At 44.0% G+C, this 27,583-nt stretch overlaps 1 protein-coding gene across 8 annotated transcripts in view; it reads right to left on the bottom strand.

Annotated features, from left to right (window-relative positions):
- Positions 1 to 471: 471 nt before the first annotated feature.
- The window catches only part of MEIS3 (Meis homeobox 3), a 166,160-nt gene continuing 139,048 nt past the window's right edge, over positions 472 to 27,583 (bottom strand). For 3 of the 8 annotated variants that reach the window (XM_083159860.1, XM_083159858.1, XM_083159861.1), the window contains 9 exons: positions 25,763 to 25,813; positions 24,672 to 24,722; positions 22,596 to 22,745; positions 17,841 to 17,952; positions 11,024 to 11,169; positions 6,913 to 6,989; positions 6,478 to 6,536; positions 5,998 to 6,087; positions 475 to 1,360 (listed from right to left, as the gene is read on the bottom strand). In XM_083159860.1, coding sequence (XP_083015986.1) covers positions 1,098 to 1,360; positions 5,998 to 6,087; positions 6,478 to 6,536; positions 6,913 to 6,989; positions 11,024 to 11,169; positions 17,841 to 17,952; positions 22,596 to 22,745; positions 24,672 to 24,722; positions 25,763 to 25,813 — 999 coding nt within the window. In that variant the 3' untranslated portion in view covers positions 475 to 1,097. Of the gene's footprint in view, positions 1,361 to 5,278; positions 5,368 to 5,997; positions 6,088 to 6,477; positions 6,537 to 6,912; positions 6,990 to 11,023; positions 11,170 to 17,840; positions 17,953 to 22,595; positions 22,746 to 24,671; positions 24,723 to 25,762; positions 25,814 to 27,583 lie in introns of all 8 variants that reach the window. The other 5 variants (XM_083159862.1, XM_083159864.1, XM_083159863.1 and 2 more) reach the window with 4 other exon arrangements.

Raw genomic sequence — 27,583 nt, forward strand, 5'->3', positions numbered from 1 at the left:
TCCTTTGCCTTTTAAAGTTCGGTGGAACATGTAGGCTATATAAATAACTGATAATCACTAATCATCAATATATATGTCTCGTGTCCATTTGTGTGTCTCCGAAATGCTGCCATCTGTTGGCAGTGAGTGAAACAACATCTTTCTCTCTCGCACATGCACAAACACAGAGGCAAATACGAAGTAGCAGACTAGCTTTTGAAACATTTGTTTCCAGCGGGATTACTAGTAGATAATATAGCTAACTCCTCCTCACCTATTGGTACCAACAGTGACCACTACAGGCCACTTCAAAGTGAAACCAAATTAATGTTTTTAAACTTGATGGATATGGACATAAGGTTGTGACTAATTCCCCTTCCGCCTTAAGGACCAGGATGTACGATTAATCTCCTTTACTGATTATTTGGAAAACTGAACTGTGCAGCGTAATGTAGGCTGAAATATAAAAAATAAAATAAACTGAAAAAATTCCTCTACGGACCCTGAAGTTTATGGGTGCTATAAATATTTATACAATTATATATATACATCCACAGTGGAATTTTTTTTTCAAGTTCTTTTGCTTTATCATAAAAAACAAGTTAAAACAATACACTTCTCAACCCAAATAATTATAATATTAATTAAAAAAAAATGTACAAGTTAACTTAGTCCCTGCTGCGAGTGATGGCATGAAAAAAAAAATGAAAACAAAAACGAAATGAAACAAGGTTCAAAGATTTTGCTCTTCAGTTCACATGTCTGCGCATTCGAGTCCCGTGTTGGTCCATCCAAAAGAAGGGAATTGTGGGTAAGGAAGATGTGCGTGAAAAATTAAGAACCTGAACAGAAAAAAACAGGAGCGGTGTCCTTGAGCCAGGTGTCAGGTGTTCATTTCAAACTGCGACAAATCCAGGAAGACAGCAGAGGGGTTTGTTTCTATCATTGTGTATCGTTCCTCGTTGCGGCCGGTCCTTAGCCAGAGGGCAATTGTTTAAAATTATCCTCCGCAGGTCCGCGAATGCGACTGAACAAATCCCCAATTATAAAGTCAATGTTTGTTTGGAAGCTGGAGGAATAGATAAGGAAATGAACCTGACACCTGGTTTGGCTGAATGTTAGTGAGCATGAATGTCTATGTTTTGACCGTTCAGAAGTGCGTCTGCAGGGCTCTGCGCTGACACCAGGTGGTGTGGGGAGGCGCCTGCGGGCAAGATCATGGAGGCGTGGTGGGGGTGCCCTGGGAGGTAGGAGTGTAGAGACGGTCCGTGACGGAGGCCGGCAGGGTGCGGGGCCATTGCGGGCGTGTAACCGGACGGTGGAAATCCCATAGCCATGGAGCTGGGGGCTGCAGTGTAATCCCCTGGGATTCCTTGGAAGCCTGGAAAGAAAAGAAAAACGGTCAGCTCTTCAGCTACTTTGGAACGTACCTATGTACTATGTAACACCACAAGCATGTGCGCTGTAATGGGGGAGTGATTTATTCACAGGAAACTTTTTATAAACGTATTTTCAGTTTAAGGGACAGATATTGATTGAAAAACAAAAAGCAGCAAGTAACTTTACCCCTGGACAATCCACGTTGCCATACGGGTGGGGCAGAGTTGGATTTGTGTTCAAACTCAAAAGTAAATTGTCATGTATAAATAAAGCTTCCAATCATCCGTTGGCTGTATGCAAAAGCAGACCATATGTACTCTGCATGCCAAAGAAAAAATACAATTTCTCCCCTTGTATTGCACGTTTTGTTATAGATACAAAGTTATTTTGCTGTTTTTTTTTGTTTGCTTTTCTCTGCAATAAGAATCCGCCACTGTGGGCCTTATTCTAGTTCACTCTTTCTGACAAAATTCTTCTTAGATGGACAAAACCATGTGCACTACAGGTGGGGCAGATGTAACATGTGCAGAGAGAATTAGATTTGGGTGGGGTTTTACTTCAAAGTGAGATCTATATTGCAGTGTAAAAATAGAGCAACCAGTATTTACCCTGCACAGAAACCAAATAACTCACCCAAATCTAATTCTCTCTGCACATTTTACATCTGCCCCCCTGCAGTGCACATGGTTTTGTCCAGCTAAGAAGGAATTTGTCTCAAAGAGTGAACTAGAATAAGGCCCTGTATGTCTACAATTAGCGGTCAGTGTTGTAATTTAGGTTGCATTGTATTATTTATTTGATTACCTTTTCATTGCTTGCAAACAACCAATCATGCAATCAATAAATAGATATAGAATAGGTAAATAGGTAAATAGAATGTTAGATCCTTTTTTTTTTTAAATTCAACTTGTAAAAAGTCCTGGAGTAAGAATGGGATTTGTGAGTGATGCAAACCGTCTTAGAGTAATTTACAAATAGACATTGTGTATCCCATTCATATCATGCACCACACAGCTCTGTTCCCTCCATCATGCAATTACAGTGTCCCATCACAACATACTAGAGGGTGATTTTTTTTTTTTTAACTCCTCAGTATGGAAAACATTTCCCTTTTTGGTTTCGAAATATCCCCTTCCTTAGCCCCTGAATTCCTGCATCGAACGCTCCGAGGCGGACACTAGCTGGAGCCTAGAGAAATGCAAAAGCCAGGAGCAGCCCTCTAATGAGATGATCATCTCAGGGCGATTTATCTTCTCCGATCTCCTAGGTGTCGGCACTAAAATATATGTTAAATCAGACATGGAAGCGGTTTTCTTTCTTGGCTCAGTGCTGGCGGATTCCTCCGTCTGCCACATTTACAGATTGTTCAAGTGTAGAACGGAAGATAAACCCAGCACAGCGTCGGCCTTCCCTGCAGCTGTCACAGAGGGTTAATAATATCCCTCATTTATAAAATGAAATACTTCCCGCTGCAGCGTAGTGCGCCCTCCGCTGACCCATGATAAAGCGCCGCTCGGAAGCAGAGAAATCTACATACCTGCGCAGTCACTACGATTCGACATGCCGGTACAGACGGAGTATTTAGTTTGCTGCCTATCAATTAGCTCCTGCTGGGGTCTTGTGTCCTCATCTTCTGTGGCTAATTCTCCCTCGCAGCCCCCCCCCCCCAGCTCCTTGCTTCAGTGAGACGCTAGGGGGACATACAGACGCCCCCCTCTCCCTCGTTCCTCCCCTCCGCTGATCTCAGCAGCTAGTGGCTGCTACAACCAAGGATGATCCTTCCAACCCCAGTCACCTCCATGAATACAGGTTTAGGCGAATGTGTTTTGTGCATCATTATATTCTCCAGCCGCTTCTTTTCATCTGCATCAAATAACTATATACAATAAACACTGACTACAGATGTGATGAGTGCAGAGCTTACATCGCCAAACCAGATGTAGTAAGGGGTCGTTAACCTAACATAATATGGGGGGAGGGGGGCTAGAAAAAACAGAGAGATCTGAAAAGATTTTAAAGAATCTAACTAGATTTTTACACCATATTGTATTCCCTCTTATCTCCAACATTAATGTGGAATTACTAAAATGAATTCGTAGAAAAAAAAAATCGTATTTTCATAGGAAAATAATTTTTTTGGGGGGCGTATTCATATTTTTGGCATTTACTATGCCAAAAATACGAATTTTCGTATTCGTATTGATGGGACATTCGAATTTGTATTTACAATGAATGAATACACCATCGATAGAATACGACGGGAATCACCATTCAAAAGAATGGTGATTCCTGATTTACTAAGTGGCCGGCTAATTAGCGTAAAACGGCCAGGCAAATACGGCAGGAAAATACATTTCATTTTCCTGGCCTATTCCGTGCAGGCTTCAGTGTAAAAAAATATAAAAAAATTAAATAATTTTAAAAAACGGTGTGGAGTCTCCCCCCCCACAGCCGTAACCAGCACCAGGCTGAAAGAGCCGGGGCCGGTAATAAAAAATCAGGAACCCCGGCAAATAGGGTGAAACAGCCGTATGCAGTTGTATTCATTCGTATTAAGAATACGAAATATCGTATTCGCATTCTTAGTAAATTTCCCCCATTATCTCTATCTAAATACTCCTCGCCTCTGAGGTGAAGTACCACCAGTGACCACTAGAGGCCACTCCATGGACCAAATTACTCCTTAACAGAAACTGAAAGCAAAATGATCTGTTTCACACTTGCTAGCTATGAAGAGAGGGAGCTGTAAAGACAGATATGGGAGGTGGGGGCATGGGATAAGGCTCATTCTGTGCTGGGATGCAGTTCCCATACTATTTTTAAATAACAAATGAAACCTAGATTCTCCCTAGTCTCCGCACTTTCGGGGTTATTCATACCAGATCGCTATGGTGCAAAATCGCAATTCTACCGATTAATCAAAAGACTGAACATGCATATGGATAGTTGTACGCTTACACGAGGCAAAATTGTACAACGGAATATGCTTCACTATATAAGAAACTGTAAATAAATAAAATAGCGATAAATAGCAAAAATATCTCATCGCAATCCTTTCTCAATTTGAGGGACAGGAAGTTGACGTTTGTGGGTGGACACTTTCTGGGAGTGTCAGGAAAAACGCAGACTGCCCCGACTGTTTATGGGATGTCTCTGGCAGAGTTGTAGAAGGGTCAGACTTTCTCACATTTGCGCTGCGCAGACTGTAGCAGATTTGCATGGGGTGGGTTTTCTGCGGGTAATCACTCGCAGTCATCTACACATTTGCAGATGAGCGATCAGGGCTGAATTAGTCCCTTTTTATAAAGAGTTGTGGATGGTGCAGATCTGCAGCCATTGGTGGGTTCCCGGCAAGTCAGCATGATGTTTTAAAGTATCATTCATCTTATGAGGTAAAACCAGGTGATGTGGAAATGCTGGTAATGGTGGCACATCACAGACATGGCATCACTCATACGCCACATCCCATAGGGTGTGCGAGAAAAGATGTAATGTTACTCTGCTTATATTTAGATTTACACCTATGCCCACATCTCACCAATACCCCCGCACTGGCCACTGGCCTTGCCTACCCTGTGTAGGCAATTGTTCTGCTTACGGAACCAGTAATTAGCCGTCGCTAGCACCCAGTGATCTGATAGGCTGCATACAGGTCCAGCCCCCAGAATGTAGAAGGGCCACTTTACAATACAAAATATCAGATGGCTAAAGTCACATGGCAGATACCACACATGCAGTGATGGGCATGCGACACGTGATACACGCAGGATATACGGTAAGACAACACGAGGAAGGGATGCAAGGGTGACGGGTGTTTACAGAATGGAGATGGAGGTGGTGAATAATGACCCCATCCCTTTTTTAGGTCAAAAGACAAATACAGGTATATATATATATATATATATAAATATTTACTTACATCCCTAGTACCAGAAAGATGGCAGGGGGGTTACATGTAGTGCCACTGCCCTTCCATACCTACGGCCATGCCTAGTCCTCCCATGGCTCCTAGGGAAGACAGGCAACTAAGACCACAACAAGAGTATCGAGACTCCGCCCACATGCAGTGTGCCACCTGACCTACCCGCCCGACCTATAACCTCTGGTGCCCTGCTGGGATCTCATTACTATGTTCAGCAGATATAACATTGGAATACGTTGTGCCAAAATCCATTATTGTCTGACTATTAGAGGGGATTAAGCAGCAAAGAGCTAATTCGCTATTACAGAGCAATCTATGACAATGTAATTGTCAGCTGGATCCTCACTGCCCCTTTGCGTACAGGACCAGTGAGCCTACCCGCCGGGCAAATGTCACCTACATATACTGTACTGCAGCTTTGGATTGCGCAGCGATAGGACTTAACCCTTGTGGTGTCTCCCATGGATGGTTCCGGTAGTTATATGTTCTTTATATTAATTACCAGTTATTTATAAAGCGCACATATACCGCAGCGGAGGCATTTCTAGAAGGAAGACTGACTTCTAAGTAAATTCTACAGGCCGGTCCGTCCAATGAGATCACTGCAACTCCACCCTTCCTCCATGTAAATCTGCCACTGGCTGCATGCATGCTCCCCGCTATATGGGAAGGATCCCTTTATAGATTCCCAATGCCGCAGCAGCAGCGTTTCTCACCTGGCGGGCGGATTCCCATGTGCTGCTGGCCGTCCATGACGTATCCGCCCATGTTCTGGCCATCTGGGCTGTAGGGGGCTCCACCTTGACCTGCAGAGAAGGGAAATATTCATCAATTGAGGCTTGCCCAAAGCTACTGGTCCCCTCCCCTGTTTATATGTGTCGTTTATCCACCCCCTATATACACACACAATGATCTGTGTTGTAGCTTATGAATCCTCAGCTTTATACAAAGAGGCCTTTGTGTCTCCGCTGCTTCCATTAGAGGTCATGGGGTAGATTTACTACAGATTCTAAAACTGAAAATTTGTGTTGCCCGTAGCGACCACACTTTTCCTTTTTAGAAGCTTTAGTAAATCTGACTGAATTTTTTTTTTTTATTATGCCTCTTATTTACTGTATTTTAGTAGATATTAATATATATGCATTAACACTTTGGGCAGTGTAACCTATCAATTGTCCACATCCCTTCCACATTACCTGTGCGATTTGATTGGTCAATCATTGGCTGAACGATCCGCCGTCTTGCATTAATAAACCTGTACAGGGAAATGAGGGGGGAAAAGAAGAGCAGGAAAGAGATTGGTTATTGGGTGCCAGCCTGGAGAGCAATTCATGATAATTATAAATAAATATCAAATCACAGCAATGTAATTAGCCGCATTGTTATTAGTCAACCAATCAGCTCCTGCCTGACATTTGGCTGTTTATCACTCTCCATTTTATCACTTTTGAAGCTTAGTGTATCTGGCCCAATAAGAGTAGCGTGGTGGCTTCGTGCTTAACACAAAGCACTGGGGTCATAGGTTGGTTTCTGACCAATCTAGGTGGGCTTTTTTTTTTTTTTCTTGTGTGGCAGTTTCCTCCCACAGGCCACAAAATGGCTGATGTAAGGTGCATTTTGGCGATGCTTACCAGTTATTGACCTGTAGTATCGTGAGACCAGTGTCCTGTGCTAGCTGCTTCTTCTGTTCTTCTGAGGGGTACGGGTGCTTTAAGAAAAAGAAAAAAAAGAGACATGAATCACTTTGGGGTCATTCAGTTACAGCAGAAAAAAATATATATATATTTATTATATGCCAGGAAAAATCGCAATTATGCAAAAAACAAACAATGTAAAAATGTTTTAATGGTCACAGAAATAAATGAAAGCCTTTTACAGAGCGCCATCATATACAGTGCTGCCTTCTATTTTGTCTTTCTCCTCCTAAATAGGTCGGGCCTGGACATTGATGGTGAAACTGCTGTGTGTTCTAATCCCCGATTTTAATAAAAGAGACCAGTGGCGGTATCACCATTCATTACAGAAACTTCCATACCATATGCATTGTATTGTGTGTGAATAGAAAATATAAACAGTTTATTAGAGCACCACTTGTCCATTAGACCCTCGACTGATGAATTGAAGATTATCCAAGGATTCTTCAATAAAACGTGGAACCATCTGGTTTGTTAAGGGGGGAGAATTTGGGCTGTTTTTTTTTATGGTATCCTTCCTAGATCTAGGACAGATGGGGCCAGCACAAACACCGCTTTCTTTTTCAGGGACCCAGGAAATGTGCAACTGGCCCTTTACTTGATTAGGAGGCCCTAAAATGACAAAAAAACGGCATGGACTTGTCAAGGTCGGCAATGATGGATGAGGCTGGGGGTCTTAGGTTGCAGTCAAGCAGAGACCTTCGCTTGACAGATTAGTGACAGATGAAGCGTTGGAGTACAGGCCTAGACAGACTCTAGGCCGCAAAGGCTGGTCGTTAAGGGTTACCAGGCCAAGACTTTGTTACACAACAAATATTTGTGGATTATGGAGGTCTTTCAGCTTGAACCATCAATTCGGGCCCTTTTTATTTACATCTAAAATAGGTGCTTGCGTGCAAATCACATTAATCCCATTGTTTCCTCAAAACCGTTACAGAGATGTTGACTAGTTCTCAAGACATGGAGAATTTACCTCACAAAAGATCGGATTTCAATTGCATTTAATTTATTTTTATTAGTTTCTCCAATGCGGCTATAATGTGAAAAAAAATGATGTTACATAAATTATAAAAAAATTAAATACATTTTTATTAGTTTTTTCAAACATAATATCGCCTTTTTTCCCAATTTTTAATACATTGAGGTTTTTTTTGTTGACATATTCTCTAATCAGTTTTGCTGTCACTGGGAAAAATAAAATTTCTCGTGATGTGCCGCCGACCATCGCAGTGATGTCGCCCTGCGCACATTCCCGCGTACTGCGGTTAAATATTTTCTGCACTAACGCCCTTATTCTGGTTAATTCGCAAAGGCAAATTTCTTCTCAAATGGACAAAACCATGTGTACTGCAGGGGGGGGGGGCAGATGTAACATGTATAGAGAGAGTTAGATTTGGTTGGGTTATTTTTATTTCTGTGCAGGGAAAATAGTGACTGCTTTATTTTTACACTGCAATATAGATCTCACTTTGAAGTAAAACCCCACCCAAATCTAATTCTCTCTGCACATTTTACATCTGCCCCCCCCCCCCCTGCAGTGCAAATGGTTTTGTCCATTTGAGAAGGATTTTGCCTTTGCGAGTGAACCAGAATAAGGGCCTAACTTTCCTGCATTACTTTATGGAGGAGGGAGGGGGGATTAGCAAAGCTACCGCTTGCCAAGTGCCCTCACCAGGCTGTGCCATCTCACAGAACTGACATCCCCCCCAACTTGGTCTATGTAGGAGCCTGGCACTGCGGCCTCCTGGCATATCTCCCACTCTATCCTCATGACCTCTGGCACCGTTATCGGACAACCAGTGATCAAAGGGATTTTAATACTTATTAAAGGTGGTTTTATTTGTTTTACAATTAATCAATAGAAATATCCAATTTTCTGCAAATTATCATCTATGGGAAACCCGACAGTATAAAAATAGATTAGACAACTGAATAAAAAAATTGCCCAAAAATCCAACCAATCTGATTGTAGCTTTAAATTCCTAACACGTACTATGTATCCGATTCGTCACTATGGGTGACACCTCCCATTTTTTAGGAAGTTCCAGTAAATTTTTGCCTATTTGTTCATTTGCAGTGAAATGAAGGTTTTATCCTGTACTAAGCTGGAAAAGGTAATACGCCAAGTCTCACAGGAGAACACATGCTTTGGATCCAAGGAGTCCTTGACAGGCCTAATCCCACCACGGATCACAGATGCGGACTCACGAGCTACAGTTGTAGTTCTGAAGTCCTCTTTTTAAACAGTTCAAGTGTTAAAGCTTGTAACGCAATATAAAATGAAAGGGCGTCCAAATTAGGGATCAGCCTCTTGTAATAAAAAACACAACATAAAACCAGTGATCACAGACGCACTTTGCCGTACGTTTTGCATTCCGCCTTTACGCAGCCAATCGTCCAAGCGTTTGTGTTGTGCACAACGGGGAGCATTACACGGCGGCATGTGTTCTGTATTTACACACTGCTGTCTGCATTTACCATAGGCCCCCGATCCTACATGGGGGACGTCAGTCCTAATAGAAGATCTGCAATGTTTGCATCTTGGCTAGAGAATTGTAGACGAACCAGCAGCAAACCCCAAGTATCGGGCTGTGTGATGCTCTTGCCTTTTCCTTGCACGTCTGCCAGCCAGAGATTCTCACCAGCCAGTTCTCCCTCCCCGATGCCTGCCGCTAAGCAGATTCAGGGTAATTACCTAGAATTGATTACCCGTTTACCAGCTTCTAATAGGTTTATAGCTTCGTCAATTAGTAACTAATTGGTCAGCGTTCATTAACTTTGCTTTGTTTAACTAGGCAGGGACAGGCTCTGTTCTGACTAATTGTTTCAGTGCACTCTGCTAGCTGACATGTTGCCTGCGGCTGGCTCCGTGGCTAGTAGCAGAAGAGATTCAGAATTTTATGCTGTGCTTTAATAATTTTTAATTGGGTCTGCATTGGGAATATCTCTCGTGGAGGGCTGGCTTCCGGGTCTAAGGACACGTGCTCCCTCCACAAAGGGTTAATATTTAAAGGGCTCACACTAGCAGTCGCATGTAAAATGCACGACTTCCCCTCTCAGTATACTAACCGCATATTTCCCTCCTGCAAGAATGATAAATCTTCCTACCGAATACAGAGGAGGATGGACGGACTCTAGGGCTCAACATATTGTCTTGTTTTTACCAATCAATAGCTTTAACACTGCATAAGAGGTGAATGATTATAATTTCAAGTCCTCTATCAAAGAACATTTCAGAAGCATTTTAATATGCATCTCATGCCAATACAAGCTTCGCCCAACACTGCACCAGATCCGCCCCCCCCCATATCACATATAGGTGAATCCACACCCACTTTCTGATAGACCACACCCCTTTCAAAATCCAAAACCAAATTGATCTAGAAGAGCCTGAATGCCTGTTATCTGGCAAAGATTTAGTTTTTTTATCCAAACAAAACCATAAACATGATACGGGAAAGGACACAACTTGGTCAGTTTATGGTTGGATTCAGGTAAGCCAAGGTACAGAGGGTAGATGTGTACACACCTTAAGATTTATCTGTCCAATCTGCGTGGTGGGTATAAAAATCTGGTAATGTATTGGGGCATATGACAACCTACCATTCGCTCCCAAAACCTGGAAAATGTCCAAAAATGATTGTTCGGATAAATTTGTGTAATCAGATTTAGTTTAACCAAGTTGTCTGAATGACCGTTGTCTCTTTTCCAGTGTTTGCGAGCAATTGTTCAATTCCCATATGCTCCCATAGATTACCAGATCTTACCCCCAGACAGATCAATCCTTAGGTGTGTACCCAGCGTTACACACTGTCAGTAACTACCTATGGGAAATCAATTTACAGTACAGTACAGGACCAGCCTCCGAATCAACCATAAACTTTATAGGCCTCTTGGCATTTACCATGCAACCGCATCTGACATCTTTTATGACCCAGATAAGACAATGAATGAGCTGTATAATTCATCACACAGTGAATGACACCCATCCCAAAGCACAGATGAGTTCTTCACATGCAAATTCTAACCGTGCCACCAGCATTCTTACCGATAGGTGCTGGAAGAGCCACGCCCTCATAATGTTTGTGGCCACTTTGGGAAAGATCCCCCGTTTCTTGTTCCTCTTTTTGTCCCTGTCTAAGTCATCGTCGTCCCCCGTGCTGGGTGAGGCCACGCTGTTGTCTAGACAGTCACCTGCAGGGCAAGAAACCAAGACACTCGTTATTATCATGCGTTATTCATGTTGTGCTGGACAGTCAGAATGTTATTGATGCCACAGACCTGCCCCGGTGGAGCTTACAATATCATTTCCCTACCACAGACGCGCACACGGAACATTATTTTATTTTTAATTCAGAAGCCGAAAACCCAGCAGGGAACTTGGAACCCAGGTAACAAGACACTCATGGAAATGGCTGTGAACTATGTCATCTTCTATTCATGTCGGGACAGTACGGATGGTGTAATGGTTAGCATTACTGCCTCACAGCACTGAGGTCATGGGTTCTATTCCCACCATGGCCCTAACTGTGCGGAGTTTGTATATTCTCCCCGTGCTTGGTGGGTTTCCTCTGGGTACTCCGGTTTCCTCCCACAATCCAAAAATATACTGGTAGGTTAATTGGCACCCAAATAATTAACCCAAGAGTGAATGTGTGTGCGTGTACATGTGGTAGGGAATATAGATTGTAAACTACACTGCGGCAGGGACTAATGTGAATGTTTAAATATTCTCTGTAAAAGCGCTGCGGAATATGTGTGCGCTATATAAGAAACTGCTAATAAATAAATAAATAATGTCCGCACAAATATTTTGCTGCTTTATTTACCTAAAATGGTGCAAGTGAGAACCAAGGTGGAGCCATCTCCTGCAATACCGGTTCTGTATTAAATGGGCACCAATTGCATGCCTGCCACAAATAAGAAGATGGGGTGAAGGCAGCGTAATTATAGAGGGGCTCCCTATTATGTGAGATGGTGGAGCGCCTATTTCTCCCAAGAAATCACACGTCACAAGGCCATTTTTAGGTGCTGTTCAAGATAGTGGCCAGGACTTTGCAACTTGAGGTTATGTCTGGCCACTGCCCCATTTCACCCAATAATAAAAGGTCTATGTACCCAGTGGGTTCTTAGTTGCCATGTGGATTAAGGTCTCATTGTTCAAATGGTGATTCCCTCAGGAGTTAAGGTGGCCATACACATGCAGATTTATCTTTAGATCTGGCTGGTTGGAACAAAAACCTGGTTATGGATGAGAGCAAATGACAGTTGACCATTTGCTTGGAATTGCTGGAGAACTGACAAACTGTCACTCATCCATAACCATGTTTTTGGTCCAACCAGCCAGATCTGAAGATAAATCTTACCAGTGTATGGACACCTTTAAACTTTGCACATATGGCAAGAAACGCTGGTGACCTATGTGAGAAAAAGGTGATGAAGTCACAATTAGCCAAATCACAACCCATTTATGGGTCTTGGGACGCCATTGTACCCAATGTTTATGCTATGACTACACAGCCATACTCAATGGGAAAATGGGGAATGAGTGACTGATTGTGATCTCAGGAGAAGATCATCCGATATGAATGTTCTTCTGGAGAAGCAAAGAGTGGTACACAAGCGGTCATAATGTGAAAATCTGACATCGCCGATGGCTCGCCAGGGAGGCCGCTACCAAGTCGGTACCAGGCCTGTGTGGAGAGGGCACAGTGTGCGTCAAGTGAATTGCTGAACAGAGGTCGTGGGTTAGCCACGCCTGTGTATCTGAGGCCACTTTACGTTCATGTGTGGCTCTGCCGATCTGGACAGACCGGGAACCACCATATTTATTATACTGTATCCTAAGCCAATGTCAGATGGGTGTTCTCAAGAAAAACAGAATGAAGTCCTAATCTCAAACAGCCAATACTGGAAGGAAACCGGCAAGCCATGATTCAGGAGATTCCTTGTGTTACTCACAACAACCGTAAGCTCAGAGTAAAGAGGCAGCTACACTGATGGCCATAGTGGGAATTACCTGAAACAAAAATGGACTTCTTCTGTCACCCATGAGTTCCAGTCTGTAATTATACACAGACGATGGCTCTCACTGTCACATCCTCCCGCAATAATACCCTTACGATGACTTCTATTGATGCGTCACCCCCACAGTGACAAGCAGTCACCACAATGATAGCCGGAAGACAGCTTCAGCTAACACCCCTCCACCACAATGATGTTGGTGGTAGTCGGGATGCTAGCAGCGGTAGTGTGATTGCAGGTATCCCCACCACAGGGATGTTTAACGCATTTCTTTCAGGGCAAAACATCTGATACCCCTTTCAAGACCCAGGATTTGGACACAGGTCCGTCCCGGGAGCAACCCGGCATTTGCCAGGCGAAGCTCCCACAGTGACCCAGCAACAAGCCGGGTCGCTGACATCATCGCGGAGGAGGAGGCGGCACTTGGAGCTGCGGCTGCCTCCTCCCTATGGTGTGAATGGGATCCGGGTTGCTTGACCCCGGTTATCCGTTCACACTACCCAGCAACCCGGGTCCGGACCAGTACACATGAACACTTCTAATCCCTTTGTTGTCAGGACACCTTCACAACATAAAGTGCGATCAGGTACACCTAGAAGTGGAAAGTTTTACGGGAGAGCACTGTGCAATCGTGTAACCCTCCACAGGCTGATTCAGTGTTATCGGTGGTTACACAGATAGGGAAATATGTGGGCACGATCTACTACATGTAATGATTGTGTGAGGGACTTGATTACATTACTCTGAGTGCATCTGGATAAGCTCTTCTCAGCCAAAGTGCTACACGGGCCAAAAACGAGTCACCTTATAAGAACAAGGGAGGACTAGTCCAAAGTACTCGTCCTTTCTGTACGGCAAAGAACGCCATAAGTAATTCGCATTCTCCACACGATGATCTTGCTCCTCCAATAGAATCTTGTTTCTGCAATTCTCCTCCTATCTGTACCCGCATCCTTATTCTGTAAGGAAAGTGCTCGTGCCACTATTTGAGCAGTTTCCAGTTCTCCGGCGACTATAAAACATACGTTTACAGTGGAGATGAATGCTCTCTGCAAAAACAGTTGCAGCCACCTTCTGCTGGAAGGCACCTGGGGTCTGAAGCTGCGCTTTTACCCGCCGTGTACAAGGCCGGAAGCCCTTGCAACGCAGGGAGCCTTTTACTACATCTAACAGAATACATGACAAAGCCCTTTCAAAAATCTTGCTGAAAAGTCACCGCATTGTGTGACAGATGTACATAAACTGCCATAGAGTTCTACTCCCGATAACTCTGCGACCTCCGGAACACCAGGTGTCTGAATCTGAAGCAAACCTGACCTCCAGAGTAGACTTAACCAATGGCAGACCTAGGCCTGTGTGGAGGAAAATCTGGTCCAGTACTAACGAGCATCCTATCATGGGAAGCCTCATTTTCTGGGAGCGAATTTCCTTCTATAGGCCTGCGAGATGTTGCTTGGCCTAACCCTGCAAGCACACAATCTCTCCTGTTTTTTAAACATAAATCAGAAAGGAGGAGGACAAGGGGGACCATATAACAGCTGCTCAGCTCCTATAACCTGCGGCAAAAGAGAGGCTTAAAAGCTTGCCTGGAGGGGAAGTAAATTATGCATCAGAGCCTACGTCTGCCCTGTGTTACACAGTACTGCTTCCATCCCCTCACCTCCACAATCTCCAGTTATCCCCTCTGCTTCCATATGCAAAATCCATCCCCGGCTGATGAATCTTCATAGCGTTTTGAAGACTGAGAACAAAGGCTTCTTACACCGGGAGATGGGCTGATATATGTTGGGGTCACGCGAGGTGAGGAGGTATAGGGAGATACTTTATGGTCTCAAGAAAAAAAAATGACCCCCGGTTAGGAGTAAGCAAGGGATCAGGCATAAATCTTATCAGAGGGACCTAGAAAAACATTTTATTTATATTTTTATTACATCTACAGAAAGTGGATCCCATTTTTAGATTGCAAGCTCTTATGTCCGTTTGTATTAACGAAATAAGCTTGACTTTTCAGAAATATGGAATTATATCTAGCTCAGACTGGATTGTGATATCACATCTGTACACAGATTTCTATGCTGTTCTGTAAACTCCGGAAACTATCTGACAGTCTGCTGGCTGTTGAACAGATCCCAGGAACCATAAGTCTAAATTTTAGGACTCCTCTCACCACCCTTAAATGGGCGCATCTATTCCCTGGCTCCTAAAGAGATCAAACTGGTCGTATGCAGCCAATATTCTACAATTGTAGCCACGATTGATATCTCACTACCGAATAAATCATCCGAATCCCTGCCCCAAACAGAACATCTGTCAGATTTAAATGTAATCTATTTAGTCCCCTCCCAGACCAGAACCTAAAGAACATAGAACCACTTGCCCCATCTGGTCTGCCCTAATCACATGCACCTGTACACATTAGGGTTAAATAAGTGTTGGCAGCCAATTAAGCTACCAGTATATTTTTGAAGTGCAAGAGGAATTCACTCAAGTGCGGGGAGAACATACAAACTCCACACAACGAGGGTCATAGTGTACCATTACACCAGATATGTCCACACTACGGCCCTCCAGCTGTTGTGGAACTACAAGTCCCATCATGCCTTGCCCCAGTTTTGCTATTAGGGAATGCTGAAACTATAGCAAGGCATGCTGGGATGTGTAGTTTCACAACAGCTGTTTGGACATGCCTGCATTACACCATCCGCACTGCACATGAAGCACGTCCGGATCACTAGATAACTGGTACCACAACGCTGTGATTAACCGGTAAGTGATCTGCAGGGAACACAAGCTGATCCACTGCGCTGTGATCACATGACTCCTCACTGATCTAACGTGGCCTGATCACTAGATCACAGGAACCTTTGCCATCATTTTTGGCATCAGACAGACACAACGGTGGCTGCTGAATGAAGTGTCACTACCGGCGTGGTCCGCGCTAAAGACGAGCAATTAAATCCCCTCTCCGGAGCTCTTTTTATGGAAATAGCAATATGCAGAGATCTATAGAGATGTGCTGTGGGACTAAACGGGAACGGCTGGTCCTGGAACAGCCAGCACACGTCTGCTGGAGTTGTTTATTTTACACTAATCCAGTTTACATACTGCAAGGAGCGACTGGAAGAGGGGAGGTAGTGCTGTTATGGGAGAGGGGAGAGCGCGAGCAGATCTGGGGGCTTTATAGAGAGCCCCCCCTTAGGATTATTCTGTGATTAACCAACACTCCCTGTGGCTTTATAGCAACCCTCGCTGTGAGTCAATGAAGCAGACACAGAGTGAAGCAGTAGGGGAGAGGAGGAGTGGAGAAGGGGGGGGGGGGGGGGCAGTGGCGGGCAGAGGGGGGGGGGGGGGGTGCTGAGATTTATGAATGAGAGGTTGCACACAGATGGGAAAAAAAAAACTTCTTCAGCAGCCCAGTTACAGAACTGGCTCTGCACATTTATCTGATGACCTTGAAGTTTGAGAGCAAAGGGGGTGGGTAGTGCAATCAGAGAGGGGGCCTGGATTTGGCACAAGGAAAATAGCAAGCTGTGATCTGAGTGCTAAATCTCTCTCTTATACAGGGGCGCATAGACTATTCCATTAATGTCATTCTTCAGGAACATCCTCGAATGCCCATCGGGACCGTTTATGTTACATAGGTCATTACCAAGAGGACTGGATGGTCAGCGAAACTGGTGGAGAGAACATTTGTCAGTGGGCTGGCGGAGATCCCCCCAGGGTCAGCCTGCAGTGTGTATGGCTGCCCTCTCTGCGGCCCCTCGCTCACAGGCACTCCCCATTCTACTCAGAGTGCTGGAATCCCACTCCTAATTACCATATCAGTCATCCCGATCTATAAGCAAACACTGAAATGCCTTCATGACCAGCTCCAAATGCAGCTGGCTTTCCCAATTGTCCCTGGCGAGGGCTTGTGCCAACCCCCTACTCAATATCTTGGCACAACCCCTTCATGTGAGTCTGCAAAATGAACAGTCTGCCGCCTTCCTCATAGCGTCCGCAAAAGAACAATGAATGACTCGGCGGTGGGTATAGGTTGTGCCAGTGCGCATCAGTGGTAGAGACTGCAACGCTGAGCGGTTCACAGACAGGCTGGCATAGAGTGATTGCTAAATATTAAGTCACCCCACTGCTCAAAAGGGGCCTACACACCGGGCAATGTCAGGGCTTTTTCGAAGCGATCTCATTAGATCAAATAGACAATGCCCCTAAGCTCCTTTGTAGGGGATATAGCGATGCGCGGCGCCGTGCGTCGCTATCGCCTGGCCAATAAGATCCAGCATGCTGGATAAAGATAGTTAATCATCGGTCAGGGCCAGTGTCCCTTACAGATCGCTCAGCACACAGCACTCATACATCGCTGTGCAGCATCTCCCCCTGTGTAGGTCCCCTTAGGGATATATATCTAAAATAAATAAAATATGACTATATTAGTATACGGTATACTACACAGTATAACATATAGTAATATATATCTAAACACACACACAGCATATACCGTATAATATATATAATTTGTACACAATATACAAATCAAATATTTTATATACTCTTGACTATCAGACGACCCACTGAAGTAAAGAACACCAGTTGCTCATGCCTTAACTATTCAATGGTCTTTATGGAACAGCCTGAGGACAGAGGAGAAATTCCGGGGAGATTGACCAGATTTGTAAAGCGGCCATTATCTAAAAAAGGCAAAATCAGGTTATTTCTGCTTTATAAATGAGGCAAGCTCGCTGGTATCACACCCATGCCCGCGTCTCGCAGGCTGCTGTGCACGGTACACCTTTTATGGTTTTGACGCCTATTGCCGCTAGCGGAAGACATGCCATCCTTACCCTGTTCGCTTGAGTTATCCCCGCTTTGCGACGCCAACCCTCCGCTGGACGGACCCGGCGTTCCTGAGTGGGTGGAGCCTGTCTCGTCGTGATCTCGGATCCATGAATTATTCTGGGTTCAAAACAAAAGGAAGCGATCAGTAAAATACGAGTTAAATGTAAATGTCCGCAATGTGTGCCCAACTGGCGGGGTTATAGTCTGCAGGGGGAAGGGTCATAGGGCCGACAGTAAGAAGGACGATACAGTCGTTAGGTCAACAGGCCATAGTTAGACATAGGATCGCCATGTCTTCGGACAACAGGGTCGAAAGGTCGACATATGCAATAGGTGTAAATGGAAAAGGTTAACATAAGCTTTTCCCTTTTTTCGGGGTGTCTCTCGATCTACGTCGACATGGACACCGTATAAGTGCAGCGTGTCCTCGCGCATGACTTGCCATGCTTTGGGCACGGCACCTAGTGAGCTATTATAATCTATGTCCACCTGGATAGTCGTGTATGAAAAACCACTTGTTTTGGATTTTCTTTGACCAGGTATGTCGACATTTTTAATGTATCGATGGCCTGTCGACCTATTCCCTGTCAACCTTCTGACTAATATTTTTTGGCCTCCTGACCTACTACACCCTACACATGCTCCATATGTGCTCTGCTGTCGGCTGTCGGCACCAATGCGCATGTGTACGGACTGTGTCCGTGATCTAAGCAGTCCCGTGGCCATGTACGTGGAGCTAGTAGAAGTTGGATCTGTACCTGGGAACAGAGGCTTTCATGAAAGGACTTGCAGGCGTTAGAGGGAGAACTTGATTTTCTATGGTTCCTTTTGTAAGTGCTTTTAGAAAACCCAACACCAGGGAGATAAGAGCAGGATGAAAGGAAATCTGCTGCTTGGCATGTGAGGGGTCGTTTTCATTTGTACATACACCCCCTCTGGGAGCTGGAGTGACCCTTATTGACCCTTTAATCCCACATTCAAAGGACTTGCTGCCTTAAGGCTCCAGCCCAGCTCCCTTTCTCTTGCACTGTGTGGTTAGCTGCTACTTCCAGGTGATCAGAGAGTTTGAGATTCCAGCTGTGAATATTTGGATACACCAAAAAGCACGACCCTTTACCCCTGTCATGATTAACCTGGAGGCTGGAAGTGGGACACAAGGGTTAAAGAGGGAGCAGGCGGTCGATCTGATCCTAAGGAAAGACAAGGCTGCCAGAGTTTTGTTTAAAATCTGCAGGAGGGAGGGGGGGGGTCACTGATTCAAACATGAAATGTAAATGATATACAGGCAGTGGGGCCTTTACATGCTAATTCCCCTCCTTCATCTGCAAAATGAGGAAAATACTCCCAGATTTCTCAATAGGAAAGAGAACACGATCCAGGGGGTCAGGACCACAAGAGTCCTGGCCTGTTAATTAGTCAGAGTGCACTAATATCAGTGACCTTCTTCAATGGGTCAGTCCTAAATAGGACTAAACTGCACTTCTGTCAGTCACATGATTTATAGGTCAGTCCTATCTGGGACCAAACTGTACTCCTGTCAGTGACATGATTTATTGGTCAGTCCTACATAGGACTATACTGCACTTCTGTCAGTCACATAATTTATTGGTCAGTCCTACATAGGACCAAACTGCACTTCTGTCAGTCACATGATTTATTGGTCAGTCCTACATAGGACCAAACTGCACTTCTGTCAGTCACATGATTTATAGGTCAGCCCAGAAACAGGTTGTGACAGATTTAATGGGCCAGTCCTTCTATACCAGGGGTGGCCAAACCTGTCCTCAAGATCTACCAACGGTGCATGTTTTCCAGGGAACCTGTGGATCTATAGTAGGAATGAAAGCAGCAGGTTTGAAAATGTGACCGTTAGTATCGACTACAGCTGTGCACCAGATAGGTGATCTGGGTCATGTAACAGTTAGTAATGACTACAGCTGTGCACCAGATAGGTGATCTGGGTCATGTGACAGTTAGTAATGACTACAGCTGTGCACCAGATAGGTGATCTGGGTCATGTGACAGTTAGTAATGACTACAGCTGTGCACCAGATAGGTGATCTGGGTCATGTGACAGTTAGTAATGACTACAGCTGTGCACCAGATAGGTGATCTGGGTCATGTAACAGTTAGTAATGACTACAGCTGTGCACCAGATAGGTGATCTGGGTCATGTGACAGTTAGTAATGACTACAGCTGTGCACCAGATAGGTGATCTGGGTCATGTGACAGTTAGTATTGACTACAGCTGTGCACCAGATAGGTGATCTGGAAACCATGGACCGTTGGTAGATCTCGAGGACAAGTTTGGCCACCCCGTTCTAGAGTGTACCATTACTAGAGCCAGTCCATGCTGGATCACAGCGTTCACTGCCTGGAATGTACTGTTGGCTATGTTAGGCATTATAGTTATTTATATGGCAAACACATTGCAGACAATATTTAATCCTTGTCCTTGCCACGGCTCTGTGTTACATGGTGAGGTCAGACATCAAGTATCATTTCCATGCATGGTTCAGAGGATTAGGATTGTGCAGGTCCCGGGGCGCACGCGTTACACAATATGTGCCAACACTCACACAGGGGGGCCATGCTGCCATGGAGAAAATGCATCTGCTATAATAATGGCGGAAGGTCCGATGGTGCGGCCGTGGGATGCAAAAATTGGTGCTTTGACGCTTAAGAACACGGACAGTGCTTATGTCTCAGTACTTTGGACACACGGATGTACACCAGGGAAGTTATGTATGGCAGTATTACCATAAAGTCACACACGGGCAACTGCCTATACAGCGGCTTTGTTCACCTAGGACTCCACCCACTTCTTTAAAGGCAAGGTTTCAGTATGTCCATTTAAGGACCCACGAGTCCAGATACCATATATATACATATATATATATATATATATATATATATATATATATATATATATATATATATAACATACCAGAACAGAATACTAGGTGGCTGAACAAGGGTTACTAGCAAAGTAAATGCACACAGTGTCCACTAGGGGGAATCAAAGTGAACCAGATTAGATCAACTTTATATCAACGTATGGAGCAACGTAACGGAACCCCCACTTTTTATTTTGTACGTTGGGGCGGGACCATAATAAAGAACAGTTGGCATTGCAAGTCTAAATAAAATATATGCCCCTTCTTTCTTCTGCGGTTTCAGTGAAATCTACAGAATAAACTGGTATTGGCTTCCCATTGTCCTGTAGACAACCTGATTTATTTTACCCGGGAGAAAGCGAGTCTGGACTACGCATGCATTATCTAGTATGGCGTGTAATGCCGGGATATGTTGTTCAGTAGAGGCTGGGGGTGTAATGAGCATTGCTTATGTAGAGCGTGCAGCCTCCAGTGAGGAAGGGGTTAGGAGGCGACGCTGTGCGCAGGGTGACAAGAACACAATAGGCTGCTGCTCGGAATTTGGAATTAGTGCACTCAGTAAGAGGCCTCGCTCTGTACCCTGCTCGCTCTGTAGCCTCGAGGAATATTAAAAATGCATCAGTCCAGCTATAGGCAAATGCATCGCCTGCATTACTTTGAGAAGAGAGAGGCGGGAGAAGGCCGGGCAGACCATCGTTATCTAGAGGGGAGCGTAACCAACAATTAGCACCCCTAGGATGTGGCTCATTAAAGATGCAGTGTGGTCTCCCTGTGTGCATGGTCCGGTTATACCAAATCTGCCCCCCCCCCCCTCCCCCATTAATGTACCACGTTAGAACAATGCTCTTCCGCTACAATGGGCGACCTGCGTACACACATAAGTGTTATGGATTAGGCCACAGAGATAAATAAGGCTAAGTATACAGCATATAACCCAGTCCAAAACAATCTACAGATCCCGATCTTCAGCCCAAGAACAGGGCTAGACTTGGGGTGCGTGTTACACGGGGCATTATCCCATGGTTACTGACACCGGCCGCAACGCCTGCTGCCGGTCATAGAGGACATTTCTTTTACTCTAATTATTCAGGGGCTGCCAGGATAATGTCAACAGTAATTGGATAATGTTGATAATTATCCATTACTGGCCGCATATACGTGTATTATGGACTGTTTAGTTAGCAGTAAATCCAGCAAGGGGCAATTTTGCATCTTGGCTGCCCTGCAAGGGGCAGGATGACTTTCAAATAGGCGGGGTTCGATTTACTATGGCAAAGTTGCTTTTACTGATCATTTTAAAAACAGCAATAGGAATAAATGCTTTATAATCCAGCTGTCGCATAAACTTCTATATCCATTTTAAAACAATGGGTTGACGCGGCCGAAGATCATCGCTTTCCATGAATTGTGCCATAGTCCGTCTACCCCATCGACTGATTTAGTCATGGGAGGGTTGGTGTCTTTGCTCAACTCTGTATTTTTGTGCTGCACGGAAATGCAGCTAGTATTTTCCCTGCGTGCAAAAGAAAATGATATATATTGCTGTTGTACCCCTTGCACACAGGCACTATGTTTGTCTTATGGTTTAACTTGAGTAATAAAGTTGGATTTAAAAAAAAAATTCCCCCTGCAGGGAGCAAGTCAGAATGTACCGAACATTTCCTGTCAGCTCCGTAAATCCTTATCTGGCTATCCGGCAGGTCCTACTCATTATTATATTAGTGCCGGGGTAAGGTAGTGGATAATGCTGAAACCATCCCAAATATAGGAAGTCAGAGGACGAATTGCTTAGTAACCGGAGACATACTGGATTGGCGGAAGTGGAAACAGATTAGGGTCCACGGAGAAGCGCGTATTCTTACCTGATCCGATAGACTCGTGCAGGATCCAGTGAAGTCTTCCAAGTCCGACTTGGAGGAGCCGTCGCGGTCGTCTATCACCAGATCAATGGGCATCTTGCCTTTCAAACAGGTGATGTACCGGTGACAGAAGTTGTCACACAGGTCGTGAACCTGCGGCAAGGAAAATACTGGTTAGTCAGGAGCGAGTGTGGGGCTCGTAACACAAAGTACAGGCAGGATTTTGTGACGGAGCTAAATGATCACATTCTTCCCCTAATCAGTTAATCCCCCCCACTTAATAGACTTTTATGGGAGAACGCTGCTGGCATTTACCACTCTGGGAACACTTACCAGGGATCTCATGGGGTCATTGTATCATATCGCCTTTCTACACAACCCGTGCCTATGGAGTGTGGATGGACCAGTAACATTAATGCTGCCTGCTGCAGTTATATAGCACAGGAGAGTACAGAGGGTTCCCCAGTGCACTGATCTCCTCTGCAGCTGAGCTTACCACTGCCACCCCAGATTCCAACCAATATACTTACTATATATGTTCTCCTAGGAGCCGTATAACTGACCCATACCTAGATACCGCGTGCAGCAGCAGGCCCTGTCAGGTCTGGAACAGGCCACATTGTTAGAATAACTCAAATTTAACTTGAATGTCGCAGTGCTTTACATGCAATTAATAGCAGCTATCCATAAAACCTGGCATGCTCAGTTTGGAGCTGATACACTGTATCAGACTACATTTAATTGGCTGGAAGAGGCAGGCCTGGATATCTGAAAGACATGGCTAGCTGCCAGCGGGTAACCTGAGTGCTAGGTGACCCTACAAGTGGCCATCTTTTTCCTCACTTAAAACACAGCCCTAACCTCCCTCTTCTACAGCCCCCCCCCCCCCCCCCCCCCCCCAAGGGCATTTTCTTTAATCCTCCTCCATTCCCAGCAGGCCAGCAAAGGGAATCAAAGGGTTAATTATCACATTAACAAGAGGATTATCTGGTTACAAACCACCAGCGCCTCTTGTATTCTTTAATGAGCTCATTAGCTTATCAAACCAGAGGGGCAGTTCTGAAGTACTGCCTTTCATCTCTCACCCCCTCCCCTGGTTTTCAAAGTGGTATGTGCCAGCAGAGCTCATCCAGAGGCTGCTGGGATTCTCCATATGGGAGGAGGCAAGGGGGGAGTCCTATTTGACTGTACAATTAACCTTTTCCTGCTTGCAGGCAGGCCCAGCATGCCCTGGTGCGTCTACTCATCTTTACATACACAGCTCATTACTGCACCTCGCATCCATCCGTGGAAAATAGACAGCAAACTACATGCACTGTTTAGCAGTTGACCTAAATATCCAGTGGACCTGACTGTGTTTATGTACAACCCTCACAGTATACACTGCACAAGTAGGAACCTAGCAGGTGAAATCATATTCTGATCTGGAGAGCTTACAATCTAGTCTTACCAGGACAACTGTAAAATCACTGTAATTATTCTCAGCCATGATGCCCCTTGTGATGCCCATCTTTGGACACTGACACTGAGATACTTGCTCAATCGCAGTGATAGCCCCTTCTGAGGGGATGTTGCCCATAGAAACCAATCAGATTCTACTTCTTTTATTTAGCACCCTCTACAAAATAAATAGAATCTGATTGTCCCCATCTTCAATGGAACTTCCATCTTGTTGTAGTCCACGTCTCCTCTCCCTGACAATCCTGGTATACCTTTTCAGAACATTTATAAAGCCTGCTCAAGTGATAAAGTGGAAGGTGATAATGCACCAGCCAATCAACTGCTAACTGTCAAGTTACAGGCTGGGTTTAAAAAAATGACAGGATCTGATTGGCTGGTGCATTATCGCCTTCCACTTTATCACTTCACCAGGCTTAATAAATCTGCCTCATAGATTTGAAAGGGTCTTCCAGGTATATGTGTATTCTATCTAGACCATGGCTTATGTCTTCAACTTGCCCGAACCATCTACAGCTCACTTCAATCATATAAACTGAAACATACCAGCGATGCATACAATAACCAGACACACACTGCAGATAGATTGCAGGAGCCTACACATTGCACCATTCAACTTACCTTTTCTAGCTCTAACAGGTGAAATCTTAAAACCTGGATTGCTTGAATCATCTAAGGATACGAAGAAAGAGATGTATTGATATAAAGGGTGAATCTTAATAGTATGAGAGATTCAGAAAGTGAGAGATTTGGTAAGAAATCTCCACATTTTTTTAAAGCGGCAATCATTTACACTGCAACACCAGTTTGATTTTGCAGTGTACATGATTGCCGTTTAAAAAATATCTGGCGATTTCTTACCAGATCTCTCACTTTCTCATCCTATTACATGACACCCAAACAAAAAAAACATATACCATGTAATAAATCTCAGGGCTTAATTTTGGGTACTAAAAAGCCTCTAAAAACTGCTGCAAATAATATGGGCTGATAAGATAGAGACAACAAAGCGCAGGAGAGAAAAAAAAATCCTTCGGCCCCAAAAGCTTAGTCTATTGGGCAACTTTCTTTGTATAAAAATGTAAATAATGTTTTTAGACATAAGAACAATAATTAAAATGATAGCTCATGAAACGCTCATGATAGCTAATAAAATACACAACATACTGCATTAATGAATCATCATCCAGCACAGGCGGTGTGTTGGTTAGCATTACTGCCTCACAGCACTGAGGTCATGGGTTCCATTCCCACCATGGCCCTAACTGTGCGGAGTTTTTATATTCTCCCTGTGCTCCTGTGGGTTTCCTCCGGGTACTCCGGTTTCCTCCCACAATCCAAAAAATATACTGGTAGTTTAATTGGCTCCCAACAAAATTAACCCTAGAATGTCTGTGTGCGTGTACATGTGGTAGGGAATATCGATTGTAAGCTCCACTGGGGCAGGGACTGATGTGAGTGTTCAAATACTCTCTGTAAAGTAGAGATGTGCAGGCTCTGATTTACTCTGATGTCAAAGCAGTATCTTATTGGCTATCAACTGTCAACAACTGTCATGTGATTTTGGGATAGCCAATAAGATCCTGCTTTGAAATCAGAGTAAATCAGAACCTGCACATCTCTACTGTAAAGCGCTGTGGAATATGTGTGCGCTAGATAAATAATGGTCAATCAATAAATTATTCCAAACAACGTTCGCAGGCAGTTCTTACCAGATTGTCAAGCTCCGGATTGGAGGAGAATAGAGGTTTTTCTGTTCTGACCTGGAGATAGAAAAGCAGAGAGCGCAGCGTGTTACTATCAAAGAGAAGACCTCTCTGTCCCACTGACAGTACCATTATCCCCTCCAGTTCTATCCCAGATAAACTTTGCGTTTTATTCTCCAATAATCCATTAAACTGTTGATCGTCTTGCCTAGCGTATTCCTAGAGGAGTTTTTGCTGTGGCCTTCTGACAGCAGCCTTGCTTTTATATACTAAACCCTTTCCCTTTCACCATCCATAAAACATCAGCACAGAGATAGCAAGATATTTACTATAGCCCAACTTCAAAGAGCAACATTTGTAACAGGTAGAGAGGATTGTGGGTCTCTTCTCATTGATTTTTCCTCCATCTACCATATTCTTTGTTTTATTACTTACAAACAAAATATATTATAGATACAGATGAACATTTTTCTTTTCTATATGAACCCCAACATATTTGGAACATCCAGAAATTATTATTATTTTTTTTTTTTTGTAAGGGGTAACTTTTGCCCATAGTAACCAATCACATACTTTCTACCGTTTCTCAATTGCATCCTAGAAAATAATAGATCGAATCTTTGCTACGGGAGACTTCAACACTTGGCCCCACCACTTAGGGGGGAATTAAGTAAAATGGAAGTTCTATTTCACCTGGGATGTTGCTCCGGGCAACCAATCAAAATCTACTAATTTATTTAGCACCTTCTAGAAGATAATTGATAGTATCTGATTGGTTGCCCATAGCAACAGCCCAAGTGAAGTACAACTCTCTTATCTCTTAGTAAATTTCCCCCTAACAATCTCTCAGGTTGTATCAATGGTTCGTCTCATTATCAGTCATGAAACTCACACTTTTAATTACTGCCAGAGTCCATACACCATTTTATTGCATTCGTTTACTTACATTGTAGTTTTATTTATTTTTTTAAATAGAAAGGAGGGAGGGGGGGAAAATACATTTAAGGGTGCATTCCTTTTGGAACCCAGAATACTGCATTTTTCATATCACATGGGCATTAAGAACCAACTGAATTTGTTGACTTTAAGTTTTTAGTAAAGTTCCATGTTGGTCAACTTCTGGGTTGATCTTAAACGATGTTGGGCGAAAACACACGTTTACCGACAGCTGAATTTTTATATTCATTGTCATATGTTAGTAAATGTGTGTACCTGCCCTGGTAGGCCAACATCGATTTTAAGATCGATTTTAAACCGACCAACATCGACTCAAAATCGACCTGAGTAATTATACCCCTACGAGTCTCAGTATGACCGCTCAAAGGCACTTTGAAAATAACTATATCCCAGCTTTGAGCTGCTAACAGGACATTTAACTTTTGCAAAAAAAAAAGTTTTTTTTTTATTTTACATTGTCTATTGCAAAAATAAAACTTTTTAATCAAACAACAAACACACAGGGCCAGATGTATCAAGCTTCGAAAAGTGATACCATGGAGAGCCAAGCCAATCAGCTGCTTACTTCCATGTTACAGGCTGGGTTTGAAAAATGACAAGTAGGAGCTGATTGGCTGGTTGTTTATCACTTTTTGAAGCTTGATACATCTGGCCCACATAAACAACTAAATAAAAAAACTGCCAGCGGGTATGAGGAGACACATATATGTGAGCTGCACCTCAGGCAAATGCCCTCTACTAGGTTACTGGAAACTTTACCCTATGCTCTCCCCAGGGTTTTTGCAGGCTCGCTGAGCACTCTAGACGTTCCGTAATGCGCTCACAGAAAAACGCTATACCTCAAAAGTGACATGGTTTTTTATATATATA

This window comes from Crinia signifera, chromosome 9, assembly GCF_055691185.1.
Source record: "Crinia signifera chromosome 9, ASM5569118v1, whole genome shotgun sequence".
Classification (NCBI taxonomy): domain Eukaryota; kingdom Metazoa; phylum Chordata; class Amphibia; order Anura; family Myobatrachidae; genus Crinia; species Crinia signifera.